Source organism: Mus caroli, chromosome 4, assembly GCF_900094665.2.
Source record: "Mus caroli chromosome 4, CAROLI_EIJ_v1.1, whole genome shotgun sequence".
NCBI lineage: Eukaryota > Metazoa > Chordata > Mammalia > Rodentia > Muridae > Mus > Mus caroli.
Window position 1 is genome coordinate 42,221,321 of NC_034573.1, and position 20,541 is coordinate 42,241,861.

At 40.0% G+C, this 20,541-nt stretch overlaps 1 protein-coding gene across 2 annotated transcripts in view; it reads right to left on the bottom strand.

Moving 5' to 3' along the window:
* Nucleotides 1-995: 995 nt before the first annotated feature.
* Nucleotides 996-20,541, bottom strand: part of Erp44 (endoplasmic reticulum protein 44) — an 84,690-nt gene continuing 65,144 nt past the window's right edge. Inside the window, exons 6-10 of one of the 2 annotated variants that reach the window (XM_029476085.1) lie at nt 18,587-18,703; nt 14,978-15,089; nt 14,003-14,144; nt 4,789-4,891; nt 996-2,721 (exon numbers count right to left, since the gene is read on the bottom strand). In XM_029476085.1, the coding sequence (XP_029331945.1) occupies nt 2,620-2,721; nt 4,789-4,891; nt 14,003-14,144; nt 14,978-15,089; nt 18,587-18,703 (576 nt within the window). In that variant the 3' untranslated portion in view covers nt 996-2,619. The remainder of the gene's footprint in view (nt 2,722-4,788; nt 4,892-14,002; nt 14,145-14,977; nt 15,090-18,586; nt 18,704-20,541) is intronic. The other variant, XM_021160872.2, reaches the window with a different exon arrangement.

The following is a 20,541-nucleotide window of genomic DNA, read 5'->3' on the forward strand; positions in this document are numbered from 1 at the left end:
TGCATCATGGAGTTTACTACTTTCATTCAGATTATCATATCCACACCAAATCCTATCTCTGTTCAGGTGTTCATCTTTTAAAACCTCAGCAGAATTTTCTCCATGGGATTTTTGGAACCCTGTGTTTCTATGCCAAGCACATTAGCTCTATTTCTTCTATGTTTAATCTGGAATAGCTTGTTACAGTGATGTTCTACAAGGTCACTGACCTAACAAACTATAAGCAACTCTAGGTAAAAAGTTATGGCACCAAGAACGTTACTGTGAGTAGCTGTCAACTGATATCTGCTCCCTGATGGCTTCCTCCAGCTCTAATTCAGCCCCTGGTATACAGACAACATCAACACTTCAAATAAACAGACTGCTCTCAGACCCACATTTTCTCTAAGAAAAAGTCTTTTGTTTACGATATAGCCCTGGCTGTTCTGGAACTCAGAGATTCCTCTGCTTCTGTCTTCTGAGTGCTGAGGTTAAAGGTGTATACCACCATGCCAGGCTAAAAGCAGTCTTGATACTTGTGTTTTAAAACATTTTACTGTCCTCTTTTCTTGGAGTGCCCTTGAGCTTGTCAAGAACTTTTTATAAACTGGCATCAAGTCCTATAGAGAGCTAAGCACTTTCAATGGCAGAAACACTACTCGAGGCCACTTTGTTTCTAATTCTTCCAATGAACATGTGAAGATGACCACTTAAGTATTTAAGCTGGTGGGCACTACAGACACAAGGCTCAGCATCACTGTTCTGAATGGCTTCATCACCCAGAGAAGACATTAGCAGCCTACAGCCCAAGTTCTGATCTGCAGGAAAGCTATGTAACACATCACATCTTTCACTTTAAACAGCCTGTCTGTCATTTTAGACCACATTGAAGATGTGTTCCTTTGGCCTTTTTTCTAATAACTGTTTTCAGTTAGCTGTCTGCAGCCCAGTATTTGAGTGGTATCTTTTATTATTTTTCAAGCCTAATTATAGGATTACAAATTTATTTCAGCTAATTTTTTTTTTTTTTTTTTTTTTGGCACTGTTTTTGACCTTGTATGTGAGCGTGCTGTGTAACTGTGAGTTTTCATCTGGAGCCTCTCAGATTTGGTCATGAAAACAAAAACTGTGATCATATTCAAGACTCTGACTAAAAGCAATAAAGTGGCAGAATGGAGGATGGCTTCTAGAAAGCTCTGTCCTAGTTCTCCACAAACAATCTGGTGAGACATTCTAAACAAGCCCCTTATCACCTCATTAATACTCATTATTCTGAATAAAACTACAGAAACTATGGACAAAATCATGCATAATTAAGAACTGGAAGCTGATTTTTAAAAATAACAGTTATTAAATATCCATTATAAATATTCATTTTATTTTAAAAGGATTGAAAGGTGTTACATATATTACACACTACATATAATGGCACATGTCAATCTTTTAAGCTTAAAAATATTATCTCCCCAAACTGGGACTGACTTATCCCAAGGATAAATGGCCTTGGCCTGTAGCACCACACGCAGGCCCTGAGGAGAGCCAATTTAGAGCCTGTTTGACCTCTGGCACTGGGATTCCTGATATAATGTCAAGAGTCTTCTCCCTCTGCTCTTATCTCTGGCAGCGGCAAGGCCTGGCAGGGACCTTCTGACTGCCCACTGCAGGCTTGGGAAACCAGGGAAACGAGGGGAACGCCCTCTAACAATCCTCGACAGTTGATGATGACAGAAGAACGTAAACCGCTTGTTCCTTAACATCTTTGCTTTTGATCTACAGAACAATAACAAAACTACAAAAGACAGGAGGGGACTTACAATAATTGAAATACAGTTTTTCTTTGAAAATGAAGATTTCTAGACAGAGAAAGCCTTAAAATGTCTAGTTTAACGCTGGTAACCTGCTCCACCAGGGTCGCTGCTTTCCTGATTTCAGGGTTAATTCATTCAAAGTTTTAAATGCCATCCATATGCTGCTGTCTCAGACAGACATATAGAAATGTAGTAATATTTCCATTTCTTTGCCAAATGCTCTGGCTTATTGCTCTCCTCCTCTTTCTTCATAGCATGTTTAAGTTACACATTAGGAGTCCAAGAAGAACCACTATGGAGCCCTCATAAGCAATGCCCAACCAATCAGTACAACATAGTACACAGTGTGAAAATTTTAATTTATTTCCCTCCCAAGCCTCTAGAATATATATCCCCTTAGCTTTTAGAAATGTGATAATAAAAATACTAATAGAATTTGACCATATGCAAAGAAAAGAAGAAAGAAAAAGCAGATTACCACACAGGAAGCAGGCCGATTCTCTTGCCTGTGCAGTGGTAGTGTAAGTTAACGGCGCGCTTCCGGCAATGCCGCCTTCCGCTTGCATGATAAAGACTGTACAGGACAGATTTAAAGTGGAGACAGGCCTCTGGTTTTTTATTTTGTTCTTTAAAACCCTAGCAGATTTTTAAAAAAGAGGCTGTATTAAATGACAATGCATTTGAGTCAGGGGGAGGAAAAAAATTAAAAACCCAAAACTTCTTTCAGTTTATTCAAAATAAAAATACACATAGAATTATGAAAATATAGGTTCACTATTTCCACCACGTAAGCCTCTGCTGCTGTGGAAAGGCTTGCAGTGTTCTTGAGTTTTTACAGCTCATCTCGATCCCTCAATAAAGTATACCTATACTCGCTGGGCGCCAGCTTCTGGAAGGAGCTCTCGGGAGGACTGCTCGCTACATCTTGGTCTTGCTACAAAAGAAGAAAAGAATCTTGATACCAAAATATCTTATGGAGTTATCATACATTACTATTACATAACTGGCAGTAGCCTTATAATTACTTATTTACTAGTAAATAAAAAGGGAAAAGTATATGTCAAGGTGAAGAGATTATCTTGTTTCTTCACTTCAAACATCCCTGAACTCACTGTCCAGGGCATGGCTGCCACAGTAGCACTGACTCTGGGCCTGTCATAGTTACTGAGGCATTGTGGAAGGAAGCAACACTAAACACCATTGCCTCCTAGAGAACCCCACAGAGACAGCACAAGCTAGCTTGGTCCTAACCCTTGTCTTTTACAGGTGACTGCGAAGAGCGACTGCCTTGATGTTAATCTACTCTGTTAATGAAGCTGAGCTCTAACCACTATCTCAGTGCCAGAACTCAGTAAACCTGGTTGAGATGAGGAAGACAATGCTGTAATGAACTTTGGTAACACTTACGCTCCAACAAGAGACACACACACAGTGAAACGATACAATGTCAGCGAGTTCTGAAGGAAAGGCAGCATGGCCTGTACTCTCTTTCCACACTGCAGGGGTCTCAAAAGCAAGCTCACCTGTACTCCATAACAGTCCTACAGTGGACAGGACATGTGCACATGGGACACTAACACATACGAGCGTGTGTCCATGAGAACAGAACGTAGCAGGTGCCGTGGCCTATTTGACTTTGTCGGGCTTCACTTCCTCAGAAAGTGACTTTCTGTTCAGATACATGCTCAAGCTGAAATGGTATTACTATAAACATGTACCTTGTACCCAGTTGGCTTAGTACAAAAATGTGGATAAATAAAATATATGGAGTCTACTGTCTAAGGGAGAAGTAAAGTAAATCAGGACACTACAGTACAGTAAACTAGGGGTTCTTCCTGATTGTATAAAGCAGTGGTTCTCAGCCTGTGGGTTTTAACCACTCTGAGGGTTTAACCACCCTTTCACAGGAGTCACCTATGATCATCTGCATATCAGATATTTACATTAAAGTTAGTAACAGTAGCAAAATTACAGTTATAAAGAAGCAACAGCAATCATTTTATGGTTGGGGGTTATCACAACCTGAGGGACTGTAGTAGGGGTTGAAGTATTAGGAAGGTTGCGAGCCACTGAACAGCTCTGTGTGCTGAAGAAAAACAATTACCTATGGAATGCTGTCATTAGCGAGTTCCCCCACTTTAATAGTAGCTTAACAATCATGTCTCAAATAAAGTACATTATCAGATTCTCAAGAGAACTCTTGACTTTGAACCTGATCTGACTTCCAAATAAGGCAAGGAAAAATTCAGTTTCTCGTTTTCTTTCATAAATATAAGTTCTTTGGACAAAGCAGTAGGCTGAAGTCCTAGTATATAAAACAAGAAGGGGTTTAATGTGTACCATCTCCCTCTTAGGTTCATGGTCACAGACTTTACAGATAATAACACATCAAGATGCAAATTTAGGACTCTTTCTTAGAGCAGAGACATAGAAAGCCCATCTATCTGCCCGTTCTGAGAATCTAGCTGTATAACAACATGTCAACTGAGAATTTATATGTGAGGAAAAGCTAATTTAAAATACTGATAAATATTCAAACATTCAGCTATCCACTGGGAAAGCTGTACTGAGCCCTGTGTTTGAACACTATCAACAGTGTGACTATGGATGGATGGACAAGGTGACAGAGCAGTGCTTTAGGACAGCGAGGGCACGGATTCAGCAGCAAAAGCAAGCTTGAACGGGAATCCACTGATCTGCTTTCTCAACTACTTTCCCAAATCCTATGTTCTTACTTCTATATTTAACCCTGTATAGCTCCACCCCACAGAGTCATACCCAGTCACCCCAGTTTAGGTGATTAGAAACCAGACACAGCCAGCACCTTACAACTTTTCTGGAGACCTGGCATTTTAAGAAGTAACTTTAAAGGAGCATAACCTGAATATGCCTTAGTCAGCTCCAAATTTCTACAGAGGTATCAGGAGCTGCAACTCTAGCCCAAGTCCCCTCTGAGGCGCTCTCCACAGAAGAGTCCCCACTGGCAACACAGGAGTCCTACCTCTCCTGGGGCTGTGTCAGTCGGGTCAGGTCCGTGATGGAATTCTCTGTGTAGTTTTCCAGAATGTAGGTCAAATACAAACTGCTTGAGTTTTCCAGGAATTCTAAAACCAAGAGCAAACAATTATTTAGCTTCAACTGCCCAAACAGGCTGACCTCTACTTTACTAACTTGACAGTGCTGTAAAGAAATATTTCATTATAATCCTACCAATCCTACCATGGCTATTACAGGCAACTAGATACACCTTTTGTGTTCTAACTTTTTAATTTATATTTTATGTTGAGAACCTACATGTACATACTGACACTAGTGGCTAGCATCTGAGAGCCAGAAAAGGCATTGTATCCCCTGGAACTAGAGTTACAGACAGTAGGATGAGACAGGTAGGTGCTGGGAACCAGAACTAGTTTCTCTGAAAGAGCAGCAAGGACTCTTAACTGCTGAACTATTTCTTCAGCACCAATGTTCTAATTATTGCACGTGCTTCATTGAAATTTTTCTATAATTACCACTAACAGAGGCAATGCTATCAAGATGCTGTATCCCAAATATATTTTATTATCTTTATTGGTAGATACTTAAATAGTGTGTGTGTGTGTGTGCGTGTGTGTGTATGTCTGTAATGATTCATATGTTTTTACTGGCACACACATACATATAAAACAAAAAACTTAAATCCTAGAAAAAAAAACACTAAAAATGTTGAGGTTCAAAGGGGAAAATATTAGAGGAAATCGCTTAAAAATATTCAGTTTTAGAACTAGCCCCACTGAGGGTCTCACAGCATTTGAATTCAGCAAAATCCTGTGGATTCTCAAAAGCTCTGGGAGTCCAGGCCTCTTCCGAGGTGGTCCAGACTATGCTGAGCAGCACACTTACAAAGTAGGTTTCTCTAGAATTCCTTGAGTTGTAGCCACTGAAATGGAAACAAATGATACCTTCAAGTCTAATCAATTTTTTGCTATCCATAGATTTGCATTCTAAAGTCGTCAACATGATTTAAGAAAAAAAATGAAGTTGATTTGCCAATTTGATAAGTAATAGCTGAATTTTAATTTTTATTTCTTGAGAAATTGAATGTTTTCCTTTGCCTACCTTTTACAGAGATTATTATATACTCCAAACAGAAAACCATTGTTTTTTTTAATATATTACAAAAATTAAAATGCACTTCCAGGTGAAGAGATGGCTCATCGGTTAAGAGCATTGTCTGCAGCTCTTTCAGAGGTACTGAGTTCAATTCCTAGCAACCACATGGTGGCTCATACTAGGATCTGATGCCCTCTTCTGGCATGCAGGCATATATGCAGATAGAGCACACATATATTTGAAAACAAACAAACAAACAAACAAATGAACAAACAAACAAGAAAGAAAGATTCTAAAATGGACTTCCATACCTATTTTAGTTCCTTGGGTACACCAGCCTTACTTTTACATATTCTTGTTATTATTTTGTTTTCATAGGCAAGAACAGCTACTCTGTGTAAATATTACCAGTTTCTAGTTTTTCCTTTTTAAATTCTATCCTGAGGTCCTGGAAGTACTGTGCCCCCCACCCCTTTCCAAACTCCCACTGAGCTGTACCTACCAACAACTTCATTGTACACCATGTTGGTTCCCCACCAGCTTCAGTGCAATAGAGACCAGCGGGTGCCAAATGCACAGTTTACAAATACAAATGACTGTCAGGCAGCAGTATTGACAGAATGCCTGGCCTTGGTTCTCTGGTGCAGAAGTAATTGCACATACACCAGAGATAAACACTGAGAGGAGATCAATTGACATTTCTTCTGACATCATCCTCTGTCACTCCACAGCAAAGTGCTGAAGTAGAAAATTCAAGCCACGGACTCCGCATGTTCGAACTGCCTGAGATAATGGTGCTGGTTTGTTTTACAAGCTGCCAAGACTAGGAGAACTGCTAGTCAAGGAATAGCTAATGAACGACAAAATCCCAAACATGACAAATTGAGGATGCTCAAGACAGGCTTTTTCCCTGACCTCAAGTTTCCCCGTGTCATGAGACAAGAGGAAAGAAAGAATTTTGAGCTCTAAATTGTTTGAGTAGACAGTGTGGCAACCTGCAAGAAGACTGTTAGAGTAAGTTTATCCTATTTTCATTTCGGGCTGTAATTTTCCTAACTGGAACACTAAGTGTGTCTCTTCCACCTTCCAAACTTGTTTGTTTACAATGCTTTACTTTTAGACAGTGAAACACAGACACAAACAGTAAATTGTGGCCACCCTCTGACAAAGCACAAGCTAGGTTTATTATTTTAAAAAACTGAAACACAGTAGATATTTTTCCTCTAAAGTCCAAGTTCTATAACTGTTTGTTTGTTTGTTTGTTTGTTTTGAGACTCTCAGCATGTAGCTGGGCTGCTCCTAAACTTACTAAAGATCTGTTTTCAGCTGCGCGAGATCACTAGCACAGTGCTCAGCTTAGGCTCTCTAAATTTTAACAAATGTGCAGTGTTTTCTTACTACCTCTGCAAACCAGGTGAGATCTCTGCAGCTGGACTTGATCCCTGGCAACCACTCATGTGTTTGCTGATCTTATGACACACACACACACACACACACACACACATACATACACATACATACATACATACACACATACATACACACAAACAAACATATGTACCACAGAAGTCTACTTATTTATGTTGTTGAGGACATTTGGATTCTATCAGGATTTTGGTGGTCAGAAACAATGCTATGACAAATACATGTGCACAGGTTTTTACGTGAACTTTAGTTTCTAGAAACTGGTCGGTACTGCATAAATGTGTAACTTTCACAAAGAAACCGTCAATCTGTATTGGCGGGCCATCAGGCCAGAGACCAGCATCTCGCTGTGACTCTACCTTGCATTTCTTGACTATATAATGACCCTGGGAACCTTGCTCATATGCTAAGTTGTCATCTCTGTATCTTGTTTATGTTTTAACAGTATCATCCATAGAACAAAGATTTATAACTTGATGAAAACCAATTTATCATTTTTTTCTAAGCGTTTTTGATGCTTTTAGAACTTTGTCTTCCTTTGACTGTTTAGGATTTTCTTGCTTATTGTTTTCCACTTAGATATATGATGAATTCTAAGGTAAATTTTCACAAGAAGGAATTCTTTCTTGGGATGAAGATGCTCAGTTGGTCCAGCCAACTGTTAACAAGGAATAATAATAAAAACATTACCAGATAAACAAAATGTGCTTTTTACAAAACTCTATCAGGCTAAGCATGGTGAAGCAAGCCTGTACTCTCAGCTGAGAGGCTGAGACAGAACTACAAACTCTAGCCAGCACTGGACAAGAGGACCCTTCCCTCAAAATTAAAAAGGGGGTAAAGGTGTGGCTTAGTGATGCAGCATGTGCCTAGCATGCAGGAACCCTAGGCTCAACTAGGAGTCTCACAAGGAAAAGCAGAAGGCAAGAAAAAGGGTGAAGGAGCAGGACAAGCTCCACCAATAACCACGTTCTTTCTCACTTAAAATTTTTCTACGGAGGAAAAAAAAAATCGCATGACTATCTCAATAGATGCTAAAAAGCCTTTGATAAAATACAATAGCCCTTCATGTTAAAGGTATTGGGAAAATCAGGGATACAGGGCACATACTTAAACATAATCTAAGCAATATACAGCAAGTCAATAGTGAACACCAGACCAAATGGAGAGAAACAAAGCAATTCCACTAAAATCAGGGATGAGAGATCAAGGGGAGCCAAGCTAGAAAGGGAAAAGTCAAAGTATGGGCATTTGCAGGTGATATAACAGTACACATAAGTGACCCCAAAACTTCTCCCAGAGATCCTACAGCTGATAAACACCTCAGCAAAGGGGCTGAATACAAAATCCACGCACATCAGTAGCCCTCCTTTATACAAATGACATATGGGCCAAAAAGAAATGAGAGAAACAACCCCTTTACAATAGCCATGAATAATATAAAAATCTTGGTTTAACTTTAACCAAGCAAGTGAAAGATGTGTGTGACAGGAACTTGAAAAACTCAGGTGACAGCAAATGCTGGCGAGGATGTGGAGAAAGAGAACACTCCTTTATTGCTGGTGAGAACTGCAAGCTTGTACAACTCTGGAAATCAGTTTGGCGGTTTCTCGGGAAATTGAACATAGTACTACCGGAGGATCCAGCAATACCTCTCCTGGGCATATACCCAGAAGATGCTCCAACTTGTAATAAGGACACATGCTCCACTATGTTCATAGCAGCCTTATTTGTAATAGCTAGAAACTGGAAACAACCTGGATGTCCCTCAACTGAAGAATGGATAAAAGAAAATGTGGTACATCTACACAATGGAATACTATTCAGCTATTTAAAAACAAAGACATCATGAACTTTGCAGGCAAATGGATGGAACTAGAAAATATCATCCTGAGTGAGGTAACCAAGACCCAAAAGGACATGCATGGCATGTGCTCACTGATAAGTGGATATTAGCCATAAAATACAGGTACTATGTTACACTCCACAGACTCAAAGAAGGTAAAGAAGGAAGGTCCACCAAGCAAGGATGCCTGAATGTCACTTAGAAGGACGAATAAAATAGTCATAAGAGGCAGATGGAGGGAAAGAACTGGGTGGGAGAGGAATGGGGGTTCAGGATCAAGTGCTGGAAAGGACAGCAGAGATGGTTAGATGGCCATGAAAATAAATGGAAATCTGCAACTGATGGGGGGGGGGGAGGCGGAGAGGAGGTGTGGGCATCCCTAGGAGGAGTCAGAGACGGGTCCCTGACACGATTAATGATACTCTGTTATGCTTGTCCTCTGAGAGGGTCCACCCAGAAGCTGACTCAGACAGATGCAGACACCCATAGCCAAACAGTGGATGGAGCTTGTGGACTCTTACAAAAGAATAGGAGGAAAGATTTTGAGCCCACATGGGGACAGGAACTCCAACAGAATCCCCTAGCCAGGATCCTTGGGGCTCTCAGAGACTGAACCACCAACCAAAGAACATATTTGGGCCGAACCTTGGCCTCCCTGCACATATGTAACAGATGTGCATCTTGGTCCCAAATGACTGGAGCAGGGGCTATCCCAAAAGCTGTTGCCTGTATGTGGGAAATGTTCTTCTAGTCAGGTTGCTTTGTCTGGCCTCAGAGGGAGAAGAAGTGCCTAGGCTCACAATACAAATTTTCAGTGATTTGGTGTTTGGGAGAAATGACTTGGGACCCAGAGTTGGAGAACTTATCATCAGAGTAGTCTACTCCATTTGGGGGTGGGGGTGTCAATAATTAATGAAAAGTGTGCAAGGAACGGCCTACAATCTGTCCGGCTGCTATTTTCCCTCGTATCACTCGAAACTTCAGACAGTTATAAACACTTCAGTAAAAGCATTCACTAACTACAGTTTTAAAGATAAGTTTTCTTATATGTATGTATGTATGTATGTATGTATGTATTTGCATAAGTGCATGTGTGTACCAGGTGCCTGCAGAAGCAGAAGAGGGTATTAGATCTCTTGGAGCTGGAGTTATAGACAGTTTGAAGCCATCTGGCATAGGTTCTCTGGAAGATCGAGCAGCAAGTGCTCTTAACCACAGAACCATCTCTCCAGCCCCCAGACAGCTTTCTTCACAGTCCATTCAGTCTTATGTGACTTTTCTCAGGCTTGAGAACACCACAGTATTGTTACCTGGGTACTAAAATTACCCCCACTCTTCCATCTTCATATAAAATCTATTCCTTTCAAGTTGGTAGGAAATCTACCTGATCAAACAATGAAAAAAAGGCCAAGAGCTCATAGAGCCGTGACTTAGTTCTGCCATTGTGAAATACTAGCCCTTCAAACACCAGCATTTCCATAGCGTTTTACAGGTAGGGGAAATGCTGCTGTCTGTATGCAGTACTGTGAGCCTGTGTGGACTTGTAAGTCATTTTACTTTAGGGGATCCAACTTCTCTGAAAAGAAGATGAGTGTCCCCTGGCAGTCTCCACCTCCAGCACGCATGGACTGCGCCCATAAAACAACCACACTTCTGTCAGATGACTCCAGAAATGCTGAGTTATTATGTAAAAAGTAATAGTAATGATAGTAATTTATGGAAAACCACTCATCATTTCAGCTTTAATTATCAGGCAGCATAATAACAATTAGACAAGCCATTAAATGTGTCAGATTCATCCTGTTGCATGCTTTATTGATTTTTAACACTAGCATCTATTCACATAGGCTAGATCTTAGCTCTTATAGCACACACCTCCTCTCAATTTAAAAAAATGTTACCAGGAACAGTGCTTACAAGGGGCAATTGGACAGCTAAGGAAAAAAAAATAAAGAAGTGAAATATTTCAAAGAGCTTCAAATGCAGCATTATGGAGTGCTGGCTGTCCGGGAACTAGCTCTGTAGATTAGGCTGGCCTCAAACTCAGATCCACCTGCCTCTACCTCTTGAGTGCTGGAGTAAAAGGGGAGAGCCACTTGCAGTATAGAGATTATTTTCGATTGCCAGATTTCTTTCTTCTTTCTCCAAAGCAGAGCATGCATGCTACTGGCTGGCAGATTAGCTCTACTTAGCCAATAGCCCATCTACTGGTCCAGAAGGCTACAGTTAGGAAATAAAAAGACTGGGTGATTTGATAAGAATATGAACTCAACAGTTAAGGATTCTTGATGCTCTTTGACTGATTTCCAGTACCCATATCCAGTAGCTTATGCTCACCCTTGCATACATGGCACACAGACACACATAAATAAAAACAAAATAAATTATTTAACAGGATAATTGCTAGTACTTGTTTGCATTCTCCAGGAATGAGATTCAAAATGCCAGTGCTAATCTGACTTCAACTGACTAATTTCTTCACTCTCAGAAGGCGATCCCACTTGCCAGTTGATAGGAGCTTCAGCCTGAAGCCCACAACCACAAACAGCTGAGCATCAACTCGGGGGCCACCTGGGCCCAGACCCAGCGGTTTAAGTTGGTCCACTCCAACATCTATTCCATCTGTGAGCTGCTAGAGCAGGTGAAGGAGCTAGTGCTGAAGAATCAGATCCAGGAACAAGTCATCTCCATAGAGGATGAAAACCTGAAGCATGGCTGTGATTGAAGCCAGCACCCACCATCACAGAGCAGCTCTGTGTAGCCTGAGAGACCTATGGAGACTCCAAGGGGAGACGAGGTGGTTAGCAGAGGAGTCTGCCGAGCCCACAGTGTCCCCGGAAGATAAGATGGTGGAACAGAGCTGGGTAAGCAGGGGAGAATGGTAAAACTACAGACGGCAATGACATGGTCTATGCTGTAAGATCCCTACTTTCAGGTGAAGAGTACTCCTGGTGGATAGACCATATTTTCTTTACCCACTTTTCAGCTGATGCACATGATGCTGCAATGAATTCTGGGAGTGCAGAAATCAGCTTGACATACTGATTTAATTTCCTTTGGATATTGTTCTAGTTTGCTTTGTGTTACTTTGATAAAACACTCTGACCATAAGCAACTTGAGGAAGAAAAAAGTTTATTTTAGCTTATACTTCCTGGTCACAGTTCACCATTAAAAGAACAAAAGAATCTATGTATTTATGATTCATCTTATAAATTTATTTTTTCAGGGTTATCAATTTGTTGACACATTATTCAAAATAGACTCTTATCCACTTTATTTCTGTGACAAAATTTATAATGACTCCTGTATTATTTCTGATTTTATTTATTTGAGTCTGTCTTTTACAGTCTGGCTAAACACTTTTAAATGTATTTTTTCAAAAATGTGTTTCCTTGGCTTTCTATTGTTTTAGAATCTATTTTATTTGTTTCTGCCCTAGTCATTTTCTTAATTAAAAATACTTTATGTCTTTAAGTGTTTTTCCTACACACGTGTCCATGGACCACAGAAAGCCAGAAGAAAACGTTAGATCCACTGGAGTTACAGATGGTCGTGAGCCACCATGTGGATGCTGAGACTCAAACCCAGGTCCTCCAGAGGCAACTGCAGAGTCATCTCTACAGTTCCTCAGCTCTGGGTTTTATTGTCTCTTTCTCCTACTTTGGGGCTCAGGCTACTTTGTAAGCAAACCTAAGATCTAGGCTGTCACCTGCATGGCTCCTCAGATCTAAACCAGCACAGTGGTTCCAGGTAACAGGCCAGCACCCACAATCCATACGTAACTGATGGACATCGCATCCCGTACCCAGCACTGGGCCAGCCCCTGGCATAGTAGAATTTACATACTTGATATCTAGAATAATGACTGTCATTTAGAAGACCTAGAAAAAACATTAGATGAATTGATAGGTTAAAATGATAATCTTTGAGTGTAAGGTAAAACTTAAAAAATGATCTTTGGCATACTTTATTATTTAAAATAACCATCTGCTAGGATTTGTTATACCTTACTGGGTTATAACACAGCCATCACCTCTCACTCATTTTCACAAAACTATCAAACCAGGCAGGTGTTACTTTATAGGGAACAGAAGTTCAGTGACCAGCCCAAGGCAGAACTCAATATTACATCGGTTTCGGGAACAAGATTCTTCTGAAAAATCACATGTCTACTGAAAAATTCAGATGTATATGGAATAAATTATTCTTCAGTGAAACTTCAACTTATCCTCTCTGAAAAATAGTATTTTGAGATTTTAAAGTGTAAAATGGATTGTTCAAGAAAATTAAGTGTATATTACTTAATTTGTAATGCTTATAATTTTTATATATTAATACCTTGAACTTTGAGTTACTGTAGTTTACATCCCTGAAAGCTAGTAAGATTTCAGTCTCCACAGCAGTCACAAGGCTTCCATGTTTGCTAATACTGCAAAGGCCTAAGAGCAGAAGCCAGAAGCTTCCGTGTTCCTGGAAAGGTTCTGCTCCATGCCATCAGATTCTTGGCCATGGCAAAATTCTGAGTTGCATACACTCTCGGTGTTCATAAGCACGCAATCACGAGCAAGCAGGTACTAGCAGCAATGCGCCAGCCAGCCTGACTAAGGATATATCTTTGCTTGGTATGTGATGGCACAGACCAACCACAGAGCAAACCTAACTTCTCGTAGCACACATCGTCCTTTTAGAGAGTAGTTCCCAGTCACCCAACATCTGAAATCCTCCACTGAGTGATGTCACATGGTACAAAGATAGGTAGGAGGAGCCACTCTAACTTCTCACACCTTCACAGTACACAGGTATGTAAAATAGTCAAGCAACTGAGTAATTAAAAAAGAGAGAGATACTTACAATACATCCTTAAAGTCTCCAAAAACATACATATGCCTAAAACTGTCAATGGCTATGACAGGGCAATCTGCTGGCGTTTTCTGGATATGGAGAAGAGGATGTCTAAATTTGTCACAATCTGCATGTAAGAAATTTATTGTACCTTTGAAAGAAACAGAATTTTAAGAACTACATTAGATTTTTAACTGTATTTCTGATTATGAATTCACAAAAATAGCATAATAAACAATACCAACATTCTTGAAATTGATTCAAGTCAAAAAACTAAAACCTGAACAGTATGTTTAAAAGAAGGATTTTTTTTTAGTTCTCAGGGCAGAGTATAATTCCCTTAGAAATTATAAGGGAAATTATAGGAAAGCTCAAATTTAAATGCTATTATGATGTGATTTTTTTATTTCTTCACTCGGCAGCCATCTGCTATGTAGGTTTCCCAAATTCTGACATACACACTGTTCCCTTGGGACCATCTTCATGCCCCTTGTATGATAAATGGCTCCTTTTAAATCTAATTCAAACCTAGCTATTCACTAAATGACTAAAGTAGGCAGCTCTTTACCACACCATCAGTTTACATGGTTTGACCTTTTCTCCTCATTGTAGAGGGGAAGCTGTCCGATGCCCCACATTCTGCTAAGATATGAGAAAATGCCTACAGCTGCTCAACTTTTATACAGAAATTAATATGGATCAGCAAGTGTCATCTCTTAGCAATGTCTCAGGAAATGTGTCAGAGAAGCATTTAGGTACCAGGAAATATTACAGTTCACCCAGAAGCCCACTCTTCATGCGGTTTGTCTTTCCCTCGAAAATCCAGAGCGAGCACACAGAAAGCCTGCCTCACCCTGCACATGCTGCTTCCTCCCTAATGCACGCTAAGTACCTGGGGAACTCCTATCCTCCCTGTGTTAAATCAAACACGGACCAGGAAGGGAGGAGAAAGAAAGACAAAGCCAGACACCTTCAACAGTCTACCTTTTTCACTTATCAACTGCCGGGCTACTTCATTCTGGAATATTTCTAAACTTTCTGTATCATCCTTCATGTGGAAGAGTATGAGAAAAGGCAGTCCTTCTTCTGTCAATTCCTGTGGAAACAAGTTTTCAATGAAAATCAGTGCTGTTTTCCAAGTGGAACAAGTGTGGACTCAATTCATAGAACTGACAGTTACAAGCAATCATAAAAAAGGATCTAACTGTGAAAAATACTGAGATAGAACAAAAAATGAGTTCAACCCTTTGCATCTTAGGTACAGTTACTAAGGAAGCACACATGTACTGCTCTGTTATATGCATGGATTCACCTGAAAAGTCCTTGCTCAATCTGTTAGCCCAGTGTTCTCAACCTGTGGGGTCACAGGGTCATATATCAGATACCCTGCATATCAATATTTACAATATGATTCATAACAGCAGCAAAATTAGTTATGAAGTAGCAACAAAATAATTTTATGGCTGGGGTCCCCACAACTTGAGGAACAGGATTAGGGTCACAAGCTTTAGGAAGGTTGAGAACTGCTGTATTAGCCAGTACTGCACATGTGAGTACAAGGGCAGTCTCTTGAAGAGCATTGAGAGAAGAAAGAACTAGTCAGTTCTCAATCCAGGAGTGAGACAAACACTGAGGAGTATTGCCAGTCCTCACAAGGAAGACTGCAAGACTAATGTGTGAGCACTGTGTCAATTTCATTCACAAATTCATGCTTATTCTAAGGTGTGTATTAAAACCATTCCACTATGTGAGACCTACCCAAAGCTGCAAAGTGTTTTAAGGATAAAAGACAAAACTCCACAATCAACTGCCCCTGTCTTTCAATATGCACACATACAAAGCATCTTGAAAACAACAAAGTGCTATTAAAATCTGTTTTACTGTAATTGAGAGTAAAGGAAACAAGAGAAACGGTAGATTTGAATAATCTAATCTTAACAAATGCCATGCTCTTATTTGTATGAGAAAGTCCAGAAAGGCTCCACACGTAGTCATTTCCACTAGCAATCCCTCCAAGAGTCCAGTTTAGGAACTGCCTGAGCAAGGAGCACAGATACCGTTTATCTTTAATAATGATTTTTAAATCACTGAGACCTATCACATGAGACTATTTTTCGTTCCTACCTCATATTTAAATTTGTTTCACTTGTATATATAGATAAGTAAATAAGTTTATCATATTATCTCTTCTTTTAACTGAGAGGTAACGTTCAGCCACAAAAGTCCACCATTTTAAGTGTATAATTTGCTGTTATATTCACAAGATTGTGTGAAAATCATCACTCATCCCACAACACACCCATTACTCCAAAAATAAACCATATACCTATTAGCTGCCACTCTCCTTTCCCGCCCCCCCCCCGCCCCCCCCCCCCCCCCCGCCCCCTCACTGCTACCATTTCCTGGCAGTACATTTATGTTTTAGTAATTCAATATAGAGTTTCTTCTTCCTTGCCCTTTATCTCTTCGGATTACATTTTTATTTTTCTTTTTTAAATATTATTTATTTAATGTGTATGAGTACACTGTAGCTGTCTTCAGACACACCAGAAAAGAGCATCAGATCCTATTACAGATGGTTATGAGCCACCATGTGGTTGCTGGGAATTGAACTCAGGACCCTCTGGAAGAGCAGTCAGTGCTGTTAACTGCTGAGCCATCTCTCCAGCCCAGGATTACATTTTTTCTTAATCTTCATTTACGGATCCCACTCCTCATACTTTTGTCTCTGGACTTTTCTGTTCTGGCTTGGTAATTTCCCCTAGTGCAACAGTTTCTATTATCAGCTCATAGGGACGGATCCCTTAGCTCTGTGTACAAACCCAGCTCAGTCTAGAATTAACAGGTGGGTTTCCAATGGCATTGTAAACACCCAGGATGAATGACAATGCTCTCTTACGTCCTCACCTCCTTAGCACATCCTTTTCTTTCAGCCCTTCCTTCAGGATTGCAATGTCTCTTCTTGAAAGCAACTGCCCCAGCCCACCCAGTTTCTAAAGAAATAAAATTCGTTTTCTCCTTTGAATTCTTAGGCTTTTCCTTAGTGCCCGTCAGGCTGCACTGGACACATGTTCCTTTCTTTCTCTGGACATGTCAAAAACTGACCACCAAGCCCTGAGGGCAGATAATCTCGCTTCATGCCTGGTTCTGCTCCCCAATTTCCCATACAGAAAGATCGGGCAAACACATGACAAAATACAAGGAGAAGAGTGCTACTTTATGAATACTACTGTGAAAGAAGCCTGATCACTTCCCACAGAGAGAACACAAGAGCTAGGAAACTAAACTAAAAGCACACATCACTTTACTTCATTACACTCAACACAAACATGCATGAACATACAGATATTGAGAAAGATACAACAGACAAATTTGGAAACATATATTACCTGAAATACACAGCAATGAATTTTCCAAAATCAAGCATGTGGAAACTGGTAATTAACGTGACTCCTAGGCTTCCATGTCTATGTCTACACCAACAAATGCCTTACCGAGCACATATAAAGTATTAGGAAAATTCTAAGACAATCGGACTCAAGAGAAACAAATTCTTTCCTATGGTTTAAATAATTCATGGTGGTTAATTCCAACATATACTACATCTTAAGACTTATTACATGTGGAGCTATGGAGATGGCTCAGTGGGTAAAAGTGCTTGCTGTGTGACCCTGATGATGCAGGTTGGATCACTAACACTCTCATAAAGTCAGATGTAGTGGCACACATCTATAATCCCTATACTCTCCTGGGGACATGACGTGTAGGCAGGAGAATCTGCAGGAGCTTATAGGCTAACAGTGTGGAATACATAGTATAAAAATAAAAACAAGAGACCCCCCCCACCTCCAAGCACAGGAGAAGAGAAGCAAATTACAAGCCCTTTTCCCACCACAAACAGAAAATCAATAAAAGAAATAATAATTTAGAAATACAGAATTATTAAATGTGGCAACTTCTATGGTTGGGGGGAGTTGAATTAAGATTTTCCAGGTCTGAAATTTTAAATTCTGTTTTTGAAACTATTCTGACAAGAACTGAGAAAGCACATGTATTATGGATCATCTTTCAAATCTTGAGCCTTCGAGCTAAACAGACACAAGGCCTGGAGAAACACAAAAACAACCCAACACCATTCATCTAACTAGCAGAGAGTCTATCTGCCCTTTTTCTTAAAGTTAGGAATAGGAACAAACTAAAAAGACTTCAGAGTAACTATCAAACTGTTTCTTTGTATTTCTTTCTAATACCAGAAAAACCTTTACTGGCAAAGGATTGCCCACTGCAACTAAGATTTGTCCTTCTAAAGGACATCCACTTAGACAGGATCCTTACCCAAGGGTGGGTATTAGAGCATACCCACCTAAGCATAAGTTACTCTCAAGTCCTTTTTCACGAGTATTACCAACTACTGCCATTACTGGAAACCTAAGAAGGCTTCGGGAACAGTGAGTGGGAAGCCAGTGAGGATGCTCTATGAACCCAGCTGGGGCACAACTGTGCCAAGTGATACCTGATGAACAGCATGAGGGGGAACAGAGCGATGCGTTCTTTTATATAACCGAATTAAGATTACTGTGTGGAAGCCCATACCTCTCCATTTTCAAATGTTATTTCTCGGACAAGAGGGACACATTTATCTTGAATCCAGTTGTAAGTTACATCAAAATTTGTCATAGATCCCAAGTACACCATGTCTGGCGCAGAACGCTGTTATAAAAACAGAAATAAAAATTAGATTACTGAAATCTTTGCTGGTAAATACATTAGAAAAAGGACAAACTGTGGTAATTAGGAACTTGGCAATCTAACTTGTGATATAAAAGACCCTCCCCAGATTTAAGACAATTATCTATCAGGAATTTCATCAAATGTAGGCCACAATGTAGGTAAAAAGAGAATTACCCAAATGAAGTAATGAAGCTATTGTTTTCATTGAAAATGTTGTAAGTAAATCTGGTCAGTCAGGCTCACTTTGAAACAGAGAAGACGCTGGGGATCTATAGCAATCACCAAAGGCTGTTTTCACTCAAAAATCAGAGTATACAACATACATTAAATGATCAAAAAACTAACGTTTAGTTCAGGAAACTTATTGTGTCTAGCACTGTCGAAGGCACGTGGTGATAATTCATACTTCTCCCAGCTTCCCAACACAGCAAGTTCTATTACCCACCACTTCTTCTTCTTAGTGACAAAATCTAAAGCACTCACAAATGAAGAAACACTCCCAGCATATCACAGCCAAAGGCACAGTCTAAGGCCAGAGGCCATGCTCATTTAATGTCTACATCATAGCACAGACACTCTTGGGTTCTGATAAGCTAGAGATGGTGACACTGACTACTAAAGAAACACACCTAGGAATGAACAGGCAAGGCCCTATCTGTCTGGGTCTAAATACAGCTTGTGTGTGTCTTCTAAAAGTTCATGAGCTGAAAGCTTGGTCGCATGTGGATTCAAGAAGTGATAGAACTTTTAACAAAGTGGTGAGAGGAGAGAGTAAGTCACTGAGGATTAATGCAGGTTTGCAGGACTCCATTTAAGCTTCGGAGCATTAACTTGTTATTAAAAGAACAAAACTGTTCTCGCCTGGTCTCCGGTTTCCTGCCTTACTACACAACACACTCTGCACACGGCTTCCTCCTTCCTACTCCTTCATTATGTTGTGACACAGTTTGGGGAGCCTTCTGAGTAACAGAAGGAACAAGCCAGGCTTAGATTTCCAGCGTCAGAACTGTGAGCAAAGAAGCCTCTTCTCTTAAGCACTCTACTTCAGATATGTGCAGCAATAGAAAAATGGATTAAGATAGCATCTGAATTAGGAGTAGAAAATGACCTTTAAAAGTAATGCTAGATTATTTCTCTACATAAAAAAAAATCTAGTATCAAAACATTATAGACACATTAAAATTATATATATAAAATCTTGGCCTGGTATGATGATATATGCCTTGAATCCCAGAACTTGGGAGGCCAATGCAGGTGGAACTATGTGAGTCTGAGGCCAGCCCAGTCTACATAGTGAGTTCCAGGACAGCCAGAGTCACATAATAGAGACCCTGTCTCAAAATATAAAAAAACAAATACGAAATACAACAACAACAACAACAACAACAACAACAACAACAAACCTCAAACCTAATTATGACCTAGAAAAAAATATTCATTCTATCTTTGGGATGTGAAACATTCATTCTTTATGTCAATTTAAGAAAACACAGTGCGGGCTGGTGAGATGGCTCAGTGGGTAAGAGCACCCGACTGCTCTTCCGAAGGTCCAGAGTTCAAATCCCAGCAACCACATGGTGGCTCACAACCATCCGCAATGAGACCTGGCGCCCTCTTCTGGAGTGTCTGAAGACAGCTACAGTGTACTTACATATAATAAATAAATCTTTAAAAAAAAAAAAAAAGAAAGAAAGAAAGAAAACACAGTGCAAATTTTGCCTTAGTTGTTCCTACCACTATTCAGGCCTACCCAGCTACTTCATGTTTAAACACGCTTACAAATTGTTTAGTCAAGAGGAGAACCTAGCTGTTCAAAG